General features: G+C 37.1%; 1 protein-coding gene and 1 long non-coding RNA gene across 3 annotated transcripts in view; one reads left to right on the forward strand and one right to left on the reverse strand.

Moving 5' to 3' along the window:
* LOC131353483 (uncharacterized) overlaps positions 1-16,526 on the reverse strand; it is a 25,773-nt gene continuing 9,247 nt past the window's right edge. The window contains exons 4-9 of one of the 2 annotated variants that reach the window (XR_009204628.1): positions 14,176-14,291; positions 6,979-7,130; positions 5,493-5,568; positions 4,571-4,631; positions 1,889-1,963; positions 1-995 (exon numbers count right to left, since the gene is read on the reverse strand). This is a non-coding gene — a long non-coding RNA (uncharacterized LOC131353483). Of the gene's footprint in view, positions 996-1,888; positions 1,964-4,570; positions 4,632-5,492; positions 5,569-6,978; positions 7,131-10,243; positions 10,385-14,175; positions 14,292-16,526 lie in introns of those variants that run through there. The other variant, XR_009204629.1, reaches the window with a different exon arrangement.
* Positions 2,273-14,350, forward strand: LOC131353452 (myosin-7-like). The gene is made up of 39 exons (XM_058390507.1): positions 2,273-2,327; positions 2,556-2,599; positions 2,775-2,983; positions 3,059-3,202; positions 3,294-3,450; positions 3,605-3,632; positions 3,786-3,888; positions 4,404-4,496; positions 4,583-4,646; positions 4,751-4,849; positions 4,959-5,062; positions 5,176-5,314; positions 5,473-5,591; positions 5,706-5,855; positions 5,959-6,129; positions 6,222-6,531; positions 6,621-6,703; positions 6,937-7,142; positions 8,467-8,590; positions 8,702-8,838; positions 8,920-9,175; positions 9,270-9,512; positions 9,596-9,772; positions 9,862-10,007; positions 10,096-10,186; positions 10,264-10,653; positions 10,783-10,909; positions 10,982-11,100; positions 11,183-11,379; positions 11,484-11,667; positions 11,757-11,922; positions 12,006-12,130; positions 12,273-12,581; positions 12,677-12,880; positions 12,989-13,285; positions 13,375-13,479; positions 13,577-13,672; positions 13,764-13,898; positions 14,209-14,350. Exons 3-39 carry the CDS (start codon positions 2,783-2,785, stop codon positions 14,227-14,229), a joined length of 5,820 nt encoding a protein of 1,939 aa, XP_058246490.1. The 5' UTR covers positions 2,273-2,327; positions 2,556-2,599; positions 2,775-2,782; the 3' UTR covers positions 14,230-14,350.

The following is a 16,526-nucleotide window of genomic DNA, read 5'->3' on the forward strand; positions in this document are numbered from 1 at the left end:
ATAATAATAATAATAATAATAATAATAATAATAATAATAATAATAAAATAATAAACAATAAAAAATAGCTGGCTCATCCGCTGACTTTTTGTGTTTTTTTTTATTGAGAAATATAAAACAGCAGTAAATGATTAGCAGGAAATTGTCATGTTCTGTAAATAAGTATGCAAATATTTAACATACAGCATGTGACATACTTGTGTCATTTTTACCGTTGAAGTTAGAGGAGGTGTGGATCATGTCAGGTTTTGGCTACTTCTCCCAAAGAAAAATAAAATGCTTGCCTTTTGTCACAAGCGAAACACCCCTACTCCTTCATTCTTGTTAATCCAGTAGGTCAACAGTGTAATTGATTTGAATGCTTGTTCTGGTCAGGTATTTCCTAGTTCTCTTGGGATGACTCATGAAAGTTACATCATATTTCTTTGACAGGCAAAGGAAGTACAGAACACTTCCCTGTAAACTAAAGAGGGTGTTAAGGAGAGCAGATTTAATACTCATCACTGACACTTGCACTATTAAGTGGACTGACCTCTGCCTTGTTGTTGTTATCACTTGGTAAAGCATGTAGGGTCTCTATTGCTCTCACTTGGTAAGGCATGTAGGCTTACTTCACACTTCACCCTATTAGACCTTTCATTCTAAAAATAAACACATCCTCATGCTACAGAACTGTAGTACTATTATTCATTTCAATGAACACACACACACACACACACACACACACACATATATATATAGTAGCCACCAAAAACAAAGCAGTTCTGAATATATTTATATATATTGTTTAGATGTTTTTTAGAATAATATTTACGCCACCAAAGGTCAGACATTTGCTCTTCACATTCCCAAGTGTCACCGCTCACAAAAAAAAAGAAACAGGCAATTGACTTTGAAAATAATTTCTAGCAGTGACATGAACAAATACCTGGTAATACAAGAAGGGCATCCAAATCCATGTCATCACTCCAGCAGCTTTGAGAAAGGAATCGATGCTATAAGACATGACAAATTGTTTATTATTTATTAAGTCCTGCAGTAACACACCCAACACATACACACCCACACACATACATACATACAAATACAAGCAACAGATCACAATAATACCAGCATTTACATTGCCTGATCTGGCGTGATGAACAGAAATGATTTGTCGGTCAGGGTCTTAGAATATTATCAGGAAAAATCCATATTTGAATGGAGTTAGTATCAGCATGGCAACAAAAACACTCCAGTCAAAAATTTTTTTACTGGAAATATGTGACCATATACATTAGAAAGCACTGGGAAGTTGATGCCATTTGCCTTCTTTTCCATTAGCTTTAACTGGCTTTGACCACAACTTCACTAATATGGGCGTACCACTGAGTGTGGAGAAACCTGTGCTACTCAATCAAACACTGTCACCCAAGAGGAATGTTACAGGGTTTATCTGTCTATTCAAGGACAAAGGCATGGAGATAAAGCGCCAATGAGATGAGGAATCATTTCAGCAGCTGTTGATGGCTCGAGTCCTGCTAACTGCTGCTAACTATGACAGACATCTAAAGCCATTTGAAACATGCAACAGGGATTTTTTTTTTTTCCTGTTTAAGGCATATTATTTGATCAGGGGTTGAGTCACTGTCTAAATACATTACAGTTGTCACATGAGAGAAATGGCTGGATTTTGCTTGTAATAATTTTATCTTTGTTCCTGTTTTGCTTAAATAATACACACAAGAAAGTTGAATTAGTTTAAAGGTCTTATCTACAAGCATAGGAAGGTACGGCATGAAGCGTTTGACAATTTGTCTTCAACATCGAGTAACCCTTTCGTTTCAAATGTAAAAAGATTCTCTGCATTTAGAACCTGAACACCTCAGATCACAAAAGCAGATCTTACCGATGGCTGACTTGTTACTGTAGCTCCTGTCAATATTGTAGCACTGTAAGTGTCATAGCATCAGGGTATCACAGCCTGAAAATAAACAAATATAAAAATTATTTCTTATGGATAGTAATTTTCAACAATATGATGCTCATGTGCAAAATATAGAAGAAAGTATTATCTATACACCGGTCTCTATGTATTCATGTTATCCTTTGGTTTCCATTGTGGGTTAGTTGTTGGCACAAATTTGACCACCGTCTCTCCTCTCTCCATGCACCATGACCACTATAATGTGGAAAAGTCACAGTACCCCACCCACCTGCAGTTTAATCAAACAAAATAGCACTCCTACCTAACAATGCCAGATGCCATATATAGAGAGAGCTTGCTTTATAAAAGAGGGAGACGATGGCCTGGACACTGCTGATTTCTGAACTACAATCATCCAGAGGTAAACATACCTTTTAAAATCAGCTTTTATTTGAGTATTGTTCGGTATCTTATAACTACGGAGATGTCACAATCCTAAATGGTTCAGTTTTATGGAAAGCCAATGCAACATATTTTCATCATATTAAACTGTTTTCGTAAAAACAACAGGGCCGAATTCTAAAATCTTAAAAAGCTAACAGGCCTACTTCTGTGTTATTCTGAATTCTTTTAAATTGCCCGTTTCCAGAGCGACAACACCATCCATTTCTGCTAAGAGGGTGAACATCTGAGGTAAGCACCAACCATTTGTACGCTTGACATGACTTCATGCTTTTGGTAGTGCTGTGTAATAAATGTGAGTTAAATCAATGTGGTTACAGTTCAGTGCTTTATATAGTTACAAAGGCATTTAGACTGACTTTGATACTGACAGATATAAACTAAAGTTTGCATCGTTGATCAATAGGCTAAAAGATGGCGGATGCTCAGATGGCAGAGTTTGGGGCTGCAGCCTCATACCTGAGAAAATCAGAATTAGAGCGTCTTGAGGCCCAAACTCGGCCCTTCGACATGAAAAAGGAATGTTTTGTTCCTGATACAGATGAAGAATTTGTTAAAGCAACAATTATCAGTCGTGATGGAGAGAGAGTTACTTGTGAAACTGAGAGAGGAAAGGTGAGCATTTATTGAAAGCAATTGTGTTCTTTATAAATAAATAAATAAATAACTGAATATTCTTTTCCTGTGCAGACTGTGACTGTCAAGGAATCAGAAATTCACCCTCAGAACCCGCCAAAGTTCGATAAAATTGAGGACATGGCGATGTTCACCTTCCTGCATGAGCCTGCTGTGCTGTATAACCTCAAAGAGCGTTATGCAGCCTGGATGATCTACGTGAGTTGAACATGTGAAGTTTTAATTTCAAACAGTCTCTTTATGTTGTATGGCCCCCAAAGACAGTACACATTTTCTCTTTCTCTTTCAGACCTATTCAGGACTCTTCTGTGTAACTGTCAACCCCTATAAGTGGCTGCCAGTGTACAACCAAGAAGTTGTTCTAGCCTACAGAGGCAAGAAGAGGAGTGAAGCTCCTCCTCACATCTTCTCCATTTCGGATAACGCCTACCAGTACATGCTGGCAGGTAATCATAATCTATTAAAGCGAGTACAATCTTCAAATAAAAATACGTTTTGTTCAGGAAAATTCCCAATCCTTTTTGGCCCTGATTGATTTGTATTGTTAACTCCTAAATGTATTTGATGTGTTGAGCTCAGATTTACTTTTATCTCTTTCAGACAGGGAAAACCAGTCTATCCTTATCACGTAAGTCTGCCTCATTTCGAGAAACGGTGATATAAAACATAAAACTATTGAAATATAAAGATTTAACAAAAACTAGTCTATGAACATTATATTCAGATCATATTTATTTTTAATAATATACTGGTTTTGTACTAAATATAAATCTTTCCATAGTGGAGAATCTGGTGCTGGGAAGACTGTGAACACCAAGAGAGTCATCCAGTACTTTGCCAGCATCGCAGCTGGTGGTTTTAAGAGGGATCCCAATGACAAGAGGGTGAACTAAGCATTCTGTCATATTTAAATCAATGGGATAGGTTTCCACATAAATCTCATCTTCGAAATTCTTTGACTGAGATGATATAAGAAGAATGCTTATATTTAGTATAACTGGACTGGTACTTTTCACTGCGTGTATCCTGCCTCCTGTCTGTGTTTACCGTGTAAAATTCCACTTTTTTGAAGCCATTACTACAGTAGAGTTAGTGTTGATCAGATGACATAGCTAACAATAAATTTATCATGCATATTTGCTGTGGCATTCTGCCTGTGGCTTCATGTCTATATGGAAGCATATCATTCATGCTTGTGCAGTATTGTTTAAGTATTCAAATGCTTTATGGAATGGATAGATCTGATAAACACTTCAGCCCAAAACCTAGATCAAATCCTTGTTCCTCAGTCACTACTCAAAAGCTTCTTGAATGTGGGAATTAATATGGCATGACATTTTGGACCTGAAGTTTTTCAAGCATGAACTAAAACAATTTCTTGTTTGTTATCCCTTTCTAGGGTACTCTGGAAGATCAAATCATCCAGTGTAACCCTGCTCTGGAGGCTTTTGGAAATGCCAAGACCATCAGAAATGACAACTCATCCAGATTTGTAAGTTTAATAATTGCTAATAAGGGCTATTATCATGTCAAAGCTCAGAAGAAAAAGGATAAAACACTATTTACCTTTTCCAATAGGGCAAGTTTATCCGTATCCACTTTGGTGCCACTGGCAAACTGGCCTCTGCTGATATTGAGACATGTAAGACAATTTTTAAATAAAGAAAAGGGAAATATACTCAATGTTTTTTTAATGTGAGCATAATTATATGGACACTGTTTGTCTTATTTTTCTGGGTGATACAGATCTTCTAGAGAAGTCCCGTGTGACTTTCCAGCTCAAAGCTGAGAGAGACTACCATATCTTCTATCAGATCTTGTCTCAGAAGAAACCTGAGCTGCTCGGTCAGCATGAAATATCAATAGTAATAATGCAAATAGTATGTTTCAGTACATGTACAGTATGTGTACATAATTGTTACAAAAATATCTTTTTCTGTTTCCTCTGTTACAGAAATGCTGCTTATTACGGCTAACCCGTACGATTATGCCTTCATCTCCCAAGGAGAGACCCAAGTAGCCTCTATTAATGATGCTGAAGAGCTTATGGCTACTGATGTACGTGAGAAGACTTTCTACAGTACTGTCTATGCTGATGTATTTTTGAAGAACAGGTAGCTGCTGTAATATTCCTCGTATTTAAGAGAGACACTATAAATCTTGTGCTTTAGGAAGCTTTTGATGTGCTGGGATTTACCCAAGAGGAAAAGAACAGCATCTACAAGCTGACTGGTGCCATCATGCACTACGGCAATATGAAGTTCAAGCAGAAGCAAAGAGAGGAGCAGGCTGAGGCTGACGGCACCGAAGGTCGGTGAAAGCACAACTTTTTATATCAAGTGAATATACTTGTGAATGAATAAACAAAGTGTTTTCTAATTTCATATTACAAGTTTGTCTGCTACTGGGATTAAAGTATGTGTTGTATATTAGGCATCTAAAATGATCTGCCTCTTTCATAAAACTAGATGCTGACAAAGCTGCTTACCTCATGGGCCTGAACTCCGCCGATCTCATCAAGTCTCTGTGTCACCCCAGAGTCAAAGTAGGGAATGAGTGGGTCACTAGAGGACAGAATGTCCAGCAGGTTAGAAATGAATGATATTAATCAGGATACAAACACACAATACAGGATGCCAACTAGAAGAAAATCATCAAAATAATATTTTTGTAAAGAATTAATAAATATCCTGTACTATAGGTGTACTATGCTGTTGGTGCGCTGTCAAAGGCAGTGTATGAGAAGATGTTCCTTTGGATGGTTATGAGAATTAACCAGTCTCTGGACACCAAGCAGCCTCGCCAGTACTTCATTGGTGTGCTGGATATCGCTGGCTTTGAGATCTTTGAAGTACATTTTCTTGCTCTTATACAAATGTCTACTAACAAACAGCTTTATATCAGGATTTATGAGGTGTGCATCATTATTCATTGTTGAATTTGTTCCTTAACAGTTCAACACCTTTGAGCAGCTGTGTATCAACTTTACTAATGAGAAGTTGCAGCAGTTTTTCAACCACCACATGTTTGTGCTGGAGCAAGAAGAATACAAGAAAGAGGGTATTGAGTGGACATTCATTGACTTTGGCATGGACTTGCAGGCTTGTATTGATCTCATTGAAAAGGTTAGACTTGTGATTTGAAATAACAACTTGATTTTGCAAATTTTAGTTTGGAAATAAGATAAATTCATGCTTGTTCATTTTTGTTTCTGTAGCCCATGGGTATCATGTCCATCCTTGAAGAGGAGTGCATGTTCCCCAAAGCCAGTGATACCACATTCAAAGCCAAGCTTTATGACAATCACTTGGGCAAATCTGCTAACTTCCAGAAGCCCAGGATTGTGAAGGGTAAACCAGAGGCTCACTTTGCCCTGGTTCACTATGCTGGCACTGTTGACTACAACATTAACAACTGGCTGGTGAAGAACAAGGATCCACTCAATGAAACTGTTGTGGGGCTATACCAGAAGTCCACAATGAAATTGCTTGCTGTCCTTTTTCAAAACTATTCTGGCGCTGATTCAGGTACAATGACTCAGATAGCTGAAGCACGTTTAACCATGTCTTAATTCTCATGCATTTTATTCTACTGACTGTGCATTTTATTTGAATAGTCATAACAGAAGGTACTGGAGGTAAAGCAAAAGAAAAGAAGAAAAAGGGTTCTACTTTCCAAACTGTGTCTGCCCTCCATAGGGTGAGATATGTTGTATAAATATCAAACTAGAAATCTGCACATTTTGAAATACAATGGTTTACAATTGCTTTTGAAAATAAAAACAGACAGTGATAAGTGGTTGACCATTACCCTAAATTTGGTCAAGGTTAGCCACTAAGGCTAGCCTTAAATTTTTATACAATTCATGTTGTGTGAATTCTTACAACTTTGCAAGTGTGAGACCATGTTGGCTGTACTCATTCCATCTTCAGGAGAATTTAAACAAGCTGATGACCAACCTGAGATCAACTCACCCTCATTTTGTGCGCTGCATCATCCCCAATGAGACAAAGACTCCTGGGGCCATGGAGAATCCTCTAGTAATGCACCAGCTGCGCTGTAACGGTGTGCTGGAGGGCATCAGAATCTGCAGAAAGGGCTTCCCCAACAGGATCCTCTATGGGGACTTCAAACAGAGGTAACATGTTATGGTATAAAGAAATTGCTATCAAGTTGAATAGTTTCTACTATACATTATGCACATACACAGTACTCTTCGAAAGATTCATTGATTTGTTTTGTTTAGTTTAGTTTTTTTTGTCACTGAAGACATTTGGATTTGAGATTAATAGATGAAATGAAAAGAAATTATAAGATGGCACCTTTTGTTTGAACCCACCCATTTTTATAACATTAGAACATGTGACTGAGGTGTTTCATGATGCTCAGGTGTGCAAGTCTCGTTCTCTCAGTCTCGTTGATTTTTAAAATAATCTATAGCTTGGAATGTCTACTCTTCGCCTGAGCACTACTTTTCATCTGTGAAGACTGCATTTGTTGTGAAAATGAAGAAACACTGGCTATGAAAGCCATTGTGAAGCTGATAAGAGAGGGAAAATCTATCAGAAGCATTGCAGATGCATTAGACATAGCCAATACAACAATTTGGAATGTCCTGAAAACGAAAGAAACCACCGTTGTACCAACAACCAGACAATGACAGACATGAAAGTCACAGCAGAATGAATTCTGTGGTCAAAGTCTACAGAAACAATCTGACCATTTTACAAAGAAATTCATCCAGTCTTATTGTGATGAACGTCCTAAATTATAATTATTATTATCATCAGAAATCCATCAAAACAAACTAAAACTGAAAAAGGTTGCCGTATGTTGCAGTTATCTCAGGCAAGGGATATGCAACCAATTATTAAGAGTTATTTACTTTTGTCTGTTCCTAGACTTTTGCTCACCTTAAAAATGGCCTGCTACCAAAGGTTTTGATTTGTTTATCACATCTAGATGTAAATATAAGGAAATGAAGCTTAGAAGCTGATCTGCCATCGCATATGCATCGTTTGAACTCAGACCTAAATGCCTTCAATGTATAACAAAAACTAAAGAATTGGCTTTGCCTTCCAATACTTATGGAGGTGACTGTACAACTCAGCATATAAATGCTTCATAAGAAAAAAAAGCTGCACATTTGTTGACAACAAAATTATCTGTGTGCTATATTCCCTCCCAACTTTGTTTTAGACCTAGACCTAGTAAAGGAGTATTCATTGATAGAGACTTGAAAGCACTGTTGGATGTCACTCTGTATAGGGCCGTCTGCCAAATGCCATAAATGTAAATGTAAATGTAGATGTAAAAACTAAAACTTGGGGCATGAATACATCTAGACATTAAGTATAATCTGTTAATTTACCAATAATTACATTACTCATTGTGCATTAAATAGTTCATCAGGTATTCATAAATAAAACTTTCTAATTATTTCTTAAACAATTCATTTGCAGATATCGTATTTTGAATCCTGCTGCTATTCCTGAAGGACAATTCATTGACAGTAGGAAGGGAGCTGAGAAATTGTTGGGTTCATTGGACATTGACCATAATCAGTACAAGTTTGGACACACTAAGGTTCCATTCAAGAAACCATATTAATTTCACAATACTACTACAAAGTTAAAGTAATTTTAGAGTAAATAAAACTGAGTATGCATATTGAGATATTGTATGCTGTTATTCAAGGTGTTCTTCAAGGCTGGTCTCCTGGGTCTTCTTGAAGAGATGCGAGATGATCGCCTTGCCCTAATCATCACTCGTTTTCAGGCTTGTGCCCGGGGTCTTCTCTCAAGAGTTGAGTTCCAGAAAATGGTTGAACGCAGGTAAGACTCTACACTGTGCTAATAATTCTCAAGGCATTTTTCCATAACTTCAGAGATATGTTAACATTTAGCGAATTACAGGGATGCCTTACTTGTGATCCAGTGGAACGTCCGTGCTTTCATGGGTGTCAAAAATTGGCCCTGGATGAAGCTCTACTTCAAGATTAAACCTCTGTTAAGGTCTGCTGAAGCAGAGAAAGAGATGGCCAACATGAAGGAAGAATTCCTGAAGCTAAAAGAGGCTTATGCTAAATCTGAAGCCCGCAGAAAAGAACTTGAGGAGAAAATGGTCACTCTTCTCCAAGAGAAAAATGACCTGCAACTCCAAGTCCAGGCTGTGAGTTTATGGTTTCAAAATCGGTTGTCTTCTTGAAGAGGCCAGAATTCACCATTTGACATTAATTAGTGTCTTTTTTGTTTAAAATAAACAGGAGCAAGACAATCTTTGTGATGCTGAGGAGCGATGTGAAGGTCTGATTAAGAACAAGATCCAACTTGAAGCTAAATGCAAAGAGTTGACTGAAAGACTGGAAGATGAAGAGGAAATGAATGCTGAGCTGACAGCTAAGAAGAGAAAGCTGGAGGATGAATGCTCTGAACTCAAGAAAGACATTGATGATCTGGAGCTTACTCTGGCCAAAGTGGAGAAGGAGAAGCATGCCACTGAGAATAAGGTTTAAGCTTACTATAATCAAATTTGAAACAATTTAGAACAATGTCTTTCGAAGATATTCAACAAAGGGGTTTCCTTTTATAGGTTAAAAACCTGACTGAGGAAATGGCTGCTCTTGATGAAATCATCGCCAAGCTGACCAAGGAGAAAAAAGCTCTCCAGGAAGCTCATCAGCAAACACTGGATGATCTGCAGAGTGAGGAGGACAAAGTCAACACTCTGACCAAAGCTAAAGCTAAACTGGAGCAGCAAGTTGATGATGTCAGTATTTATTACACAGTTATAGGTATGAAGTATTGCTCACAACAAATGAGATAATTAATAACAAAACTAAATATTATTTGTTTCAGCTTGAGGGCTCACTGGAACAGGAAAAGAAGCTTCGCATGGACCTTGAGAGAATTAAGAGAAAACTTGAAGGCGACTTAAAATTGACTCAGGAGAATATTATGGACCTGGAAAATGATAAGCAACAGCTGGAGGAAAGGCTGAAAAAGTAAGTTGCTAACAATAACCATGAAATAATAATACCCAACACCAACTACTACTAAACATCTATGTATACATGTTTATCAAAATCACAGGAAAGATTTTGAGATCAACCAACTCAACAGCAAAATTGAGGATGAACAAGCAATGGCATCCCAACTTCAAAAGAAACTTAAGGAGTTGCAGGTAATCTGATAACTCACTGGGATTGCTGACTTTTCTAATTTCACCTGGTTTGCTTACCATAAAATCTTCTACTCTAGGCCCGTATAGAAGAGCTTGAAGAAGAGTTGGAGGCTGAGAGAGCTGCTCGTGCCAAGGTTGAGAAGCAAAGGGCAGATTTGGCTCGAGAACTGGAGGAGATCAGCGAGAGGCTGGAGGAGGCCGGTGGAGCCACAGCTGCCCAGATTGAAATGAACAAGAAGAGAGAGGCTGAGTTCCAGAAACTGCGCAGAGACCTTGAAGAGGCCACCCTGCATCATGAGGCCACTGCTGCAACTTTAAGAAAGAAACATGCTGACAGTGTAGCAGATCTGGGAGAGCAGATTGACAACCTTCAGAGAGTCAAGCAGAAGCTTGAGAAGGAGAAGAGTGAACTGAGACTGGAGCTGGACGATGTGGTCTCCAACATGGAGCAGATTGTTAAATCCAAGGTAACAATGAATAAGTATGTACAGTGTATACAGGCATTTTTATCTTTAATAGGAGCACATTAAAATGTGTTGAATATAAAGTTATGTTCCCTATTTTGTTTTTATAATAATGACTGTGTTCTCTTCCAGACAAACCTTGAAAAGATGTGCCGGACTCTTGAGGACCAGATGACTGAGTATAGGAGTAAATTTGAGGAAGGACAACGCAGCATCAATGACCTCAGCATGCAAAAAGCTAAATTGCAAACTGAGAATGGTAAGGAGTAAGCTAAGGGATGAGAATGTGTTATATAAATTCTCATGTAACTAAACACAATTTGTAATCAAGGTGAACTCACAAGACAACTGGAAGAGAAGGATTCCTTGGTCTCTCAGCTGACCAGAAGCAAGCAGTCCTATACCCAACAGATTGAGGATCTTAAGAGACAACTTGAAGAGGAAGTCAAGGTATTTCTAGAACTCGTGCTTTGAAATCTTTCACACTGTATAATATGAAATAAAAACAAACAATTTAAACACTTTAATCCAGGCCAAGAACGCTCTGGCTCATGCAGTGCAGTCGGCTCGTCATGATTCTGACCTGCTCAGAGAGCAGTATGAAGAGGAGCAGGAGGCTAAGGGTGAGCTACAGCGCAGTCTCTCCAAAGCAAACTCTGAGGTAGCTCAGTGGAGAACCAAGTATGAAACTGATGCCATCCAGAGAACAGAAGAGCTGGAGGATGCAAAGTACGAATACAGAAAGCATGAAAATCTTCATTTTTGTATGTAGTGATTTTTAATTTTTCATGTTAAGAAATGGTTAATGTTAAAAATGGTTTCCTGATATGTAGGAAGAAACTTGCTCAGCGTCTGCAAGATGCAGAGGAAGCTGTGGAAGCTGTAAATGCCAAATGTTCCTCTCTGGAGAAGACTAAACACAGACTGCAGAATGAGATTGAAGATCTTATGGTTGATGTGGAAAGGTCCAATGCTGCTGCTGCTGCTCTGGACAAGAAGCAAAGGAACTTTGACAAGGTTATTACTCAATTCAGTGCAATGTTGACACTATTGTCGTATTTTTAAAGATCTGTCTTTCTAAATATGTTTTTGTTGCAATCCAACAGATCCTGGCTGAGTGGAAGCAGAAATATGAAGAGTCGCAGTCTGAGCTGGAGAGCTCCCAAAAAGAGGCCAGATCTCTAAGCACTGAACTCTTCAAACTGAAGAACTCTTATGAGGAGTCCCTTGATCATCTGGAGACCATGAAGAGGGAGAATAAAAACCTCCAAGGTAGCCATGTTTCTTTCAGAGATGTCAAATATTTGAGTTGTATTTAACATATATATTCACAAACATTCTTTCCTGATAAACAGAGGAAATTTCTGACCTCACTGAACAAATTGGTGAAAGTGGCAAGAGCATCCATGAATTGGAGAAAATCCGTAAACAGCTTGAACAGGAAAAGACCGAAATTCAGACTGCTCTTGAGGAAGCTGAGGTACATTATTATAATTGATTTCATTATATGTACATCATATATATATAGAGAGAGAGAGAGAGTAAAAGAGCAATCATGAGATCATGATCATGTGTAAATGAAAAAAACAGATTTTAGTTTTGATTGAACTGTGATTTATCAGGCGTCCCTTGAGCACGAAGAAGGAAAGATCTTGAGGGCTCAACTGGAGTTCAACCAGGTAAAGGCTGACATTGAGCGTAAACTGGCTGAAAAAGATGAAGAGATGGAGCAGGCCAAGAGGAATCACCAAAGAGTGGTGGACACCCTGCAAAGCTCTCTAGAGTCTGAGACTCGCAGTAGAAATGAGGCCCTGAGGCTGAAGAAGAAGATGGAAGGAGACTTAAATGAGATGGAGATACAGCTGAACCAGGCTAACAGACAGGCTACAGAGGCCCAGAAACAACTCAAGAGTCTCCATGGACATATGAAGGTGCATTTTGAACCAATGTAATGATAATAGAAAAAAGTAAGAATGTACTCTTTATTTCTAATTACTATCTCATGATTTTATTTTTTGCCTTGTAGGATATGCAACTGCAGCTGGATGATGCTCTCCGTGCTAATGATGATCTCAAAGAGAACATTGCTATTGTGGAGAGACGCAACAATCTGCTGCAGGCTGAACTGGATGAACTGAGATCCCTGGTAGAGCAGACCGAGAGAGGCCGCAAACTGGCTGAGCAAGAACTGCTGGATGTCAGTGAGAGGGTTCAGCTACTGCACTCTCAGGTAATATACTGACCCATCCTTTTCCCCTCTGTAAAAGGAAACAAAATAATGTAATAGAACGAAAGTCTCCAAGTAATATAAACCTTTTCAATTTGTATACAATGGTAGAACACTAGCTTGCTGAACCAGAAGAAGAAACTAGAGGCAGACACTGCTCAGCTGCAGACTGAGGTAGAGGAAGCTGTCCAAGAGTGCAGGAATGCTGAGGAAAAAGCCAAAAAAGCCATCACTGATGCTGCCATGATGGCAGAAGAGCTGAAGAAGGAGCAGGACACCAGTGCTCACCTGGAGCGCATGAAGAAGAACATGGAGCAGACCATTAAAGACCTCCAGCACCGTCTGGATGAAGCTGAGCAAATTGCCATGAAAGGTGGCAAGAAGCAGGTCCAGAAGCTGGAGGCCAGGGTGAGTTCACTCATTTTCTTGAATAAGAATAGTCATTGATGGAAATACTACACATTATCTTCATCTCTACAAAATATAATTTTTTCTAGGTAAGGGAGCTGGAAAATGAGGTCGAGATAGAACAGAGAAAAGCCAGCGAATCTATAAAAGGAATCCGGAAATACGAAAGACGGATCAAGGAGCTAACTTACCAGGTGATTTCTCTTTTTTCACGTGTGTTTTCACGTGTCATTTATCATGTTCAAACTATATGAAACAAACTGGGTACTAAAAATAAAATCGTATTTGCAGACTGAAGAAGACCGCAAGAATCTGGCTCGTCTACAAGACCTGGTAGACAAACTGCAGCTGAAAGTCAAATCCTACAAGAGAAGTACAGAGGAAGCTGTAAGTGTGCAAAAACAAAACAAAACTAATGCACACAATTAATATATTTTTACTTCTGGTTGCTTTTCAATTTTGTGCATACTCTTTTTAGGAGGAGCAGGCCAATGTCCATCTTGGCAAGTTCCGCAAACTTCAGCATGAGTTGGATGAGGCAGAGGAAAGAGCCGATATTGCAGAGTCTCAGGTCAACAAGCTAAGAGCCAAGAGCCGTGACATAAGCTCCAAAGTAAGGTCCCTTATAATCTAAATGTCAATGAGTGAGAAATCTAATACAGTGATCTTGTGCTTGCCTTATACTTATTGTACACATTCAATAGTGTTGGATTATGACTTTTTTGTTGTTGTATATGCTTATTGATGAACATTTCAAATATTTTAAATTATAAAATTCTAATAATATTTCTAATAATCACTGAAAACAAGGAATTGCAAACATCACGTATATCAATAGCCTAATAAACCGAATGTTATAGTGCTGAACTGCAAAAAAGGAGAAAACTCACATCTTCTGCTCTTGTCTTTATTTCCTCTTCCAGAAAGGCCATGATGAAGAGTGAAGAGATCCCTCTCATCCCTTGACCCTCTCTTGAAAGCTTGTACAATGTGTTGACAAAGAATCCTGTAGTTGAATAGAATAAAAATCAGCAATGAAACATTTGGCTCTGTTGGTTTTATTTCTGTATTAAAAATGGTGCCATAATAAATAACAAATAAAATGACCAATACATGATAAAACCTATTAGAATATGGCATTTAATTTCAGTTTTATATGCAGTACCCCAGCCAATGCACTAAAATAATGAAGTATCACATTAAATATGATTTGTAATGTTGTGTTACAAATATTTATTTCTATTTTAAAGAAAACACAAATGTAATAAACAGAACTCTGTAGGTACAGAACAATTTCATTTCATTTGTGTAGCACTTTTAACGATGGACATTGTCACAAAACAGTTTTACAGTTTAGAGTTTACATTTATATTTACCCCTTCTGGTTCCATTTATATGTTTTTTATGTCATGGTCACATAACTGGACATAGTAAGAAATTACTAACTAGAAATTTGCTTTATTGAAGAAGCATAAAAATGGACATAATCTGGTAAAAATGGATATCAATTGCCACTAATGCTACAATCAATGCTGCTGATTTTACTATAAAGGTGAAGACTAAGGTTAGCCTCAAATTTATTGATGGTTCTACAAGTGTAGTCTCCTAACGCAAGTTTTGGTTTTGCATATTGCTGAATACATTTTAAAAATGGAATTTTGGGAACCCAACACTAAAATAAATTCTAGAAATGTATCAATAAAGTTTAGAAAAGACATGATGGATCAGATCACTCATTATACTTATACATCATTTTATTTCAAGTTGTTTTAATTCAATTTCTTTTATTAATTAATTAATTAATTAATTAATTACAAAATACCTAGACCTTGAAGTTACTTCATTGCTTTGTAGCTGGCTGAATGCCAAATACACTCAATGGGGTAATAAATAAAGTATTATTTAATAGAGGCTTCTACACCAGTGCATTATATTTCCAACATAAGAGACATTTATAGATTTAATATTTGTCTGCAAACAATTTATTCATTGTTAGGCAAATGTGGTAATAGTGTATGAGTAAATAAGACACAGTGTTTTGGCTATCATATATCTTCAGAATTGAATAGATGTTCCTCTTGAAAATGTTCATATGTATTCCATTACTAGTATTAGGTGTCCCAAACATTTTCATACCTCCAGAGAGATTCAACCAGATTCAACTTTATTGTCATTCATTTTATGTCACAAATACGCATATGAACGAAATTACGTTTTCATTGGTCGCAAGGTAGAGAAGAGGTAAAATAAGTAACGAAGAGGTAGAATATGTAATGAAAATAGAGAGGACTAAATAAAATAAAAATAATAGATGAAATAAAATAAAATAAAATATGAATAGGATTACAGTGCACATAACTTGGAAGTCCCAAATGAAAATACTGTACATGTGCTATGTGAATATCACTAACAAGACTAAAATAATTTCTATACAGACATACCAGTGAATGATATCTATCGTACTTATTGCCCATGTATTGCACTTTCATACTGTTTATTATAACAAGACTATATAGCATTCCACAGGGATTGAGTTGTAACACACCATGTAGGTTCACACAGCAAGAGACCTATGACTGAAATTCTTGTTATATTGTCTATACTGAGTTCAGGATCCTGATGGCCTGTGGAATGAAACTACTCTGTTAGAAGCTTATAAGTTTATTATTAATTTACATTTATAAATTAGTAATATAGTGTGTAATTACTTAAATAAATCCCTAATTATTTGTTTCCAAATTATACTATACTATGAACTGTTTAAAGAAATCCTGATTCAGTGATAAAGGTCCGGGGAGAAAATGATGTCAGTGTGACATACCATTTAATTTACAAGAATAGAATAAGAATAGTGGTAGTATCAATCATGGTAGTAATAGTATTTATTTATTTGTATAAGTATTCTGCTTCAACAGACTAAAGAGAGTGTTGAGGTTAACACAGCTTTATGAATTCCATATAAAACATACTTTTACTTAATGTAGCTTACATAATGTATCTAATTACTGTAGCCTAATTAGAATAGGAAAGGCTGTGTCAAAAATTAGAAAATTTGATCAAATATATAACATCATATATCAAATAATATGGATGGCTTCCTGATTTCATAATGTTTTAAAATTAAACAGCAATTAATAATAAAATAGTGATGAAGATTTCTTGTATATTGTGCACTTCTAATAAAAAGAAAAAAAAGAAGAAAAAGAGAGATGTCTGAAATGCATGTTTAAAGCCACAGAGT

The sequence above is a fragment of the Hemibagrus wyckioides genome, linkage group LG01 (assembly GCF_019097595.1).
Source record: "Hemibagrus wyckioides isolate EC202008001 linkage group LG01, SWU_Hwy_1.0, whole genome shotgun sequence".
Classification (NCBI taxonomy): domain Eukaryota; kingdom Metazoa; phylum Chordata; class Actinopteri; order Siluriformes; family Bagridae; genus Hemibagrus; species Hemibagrus wyckioides.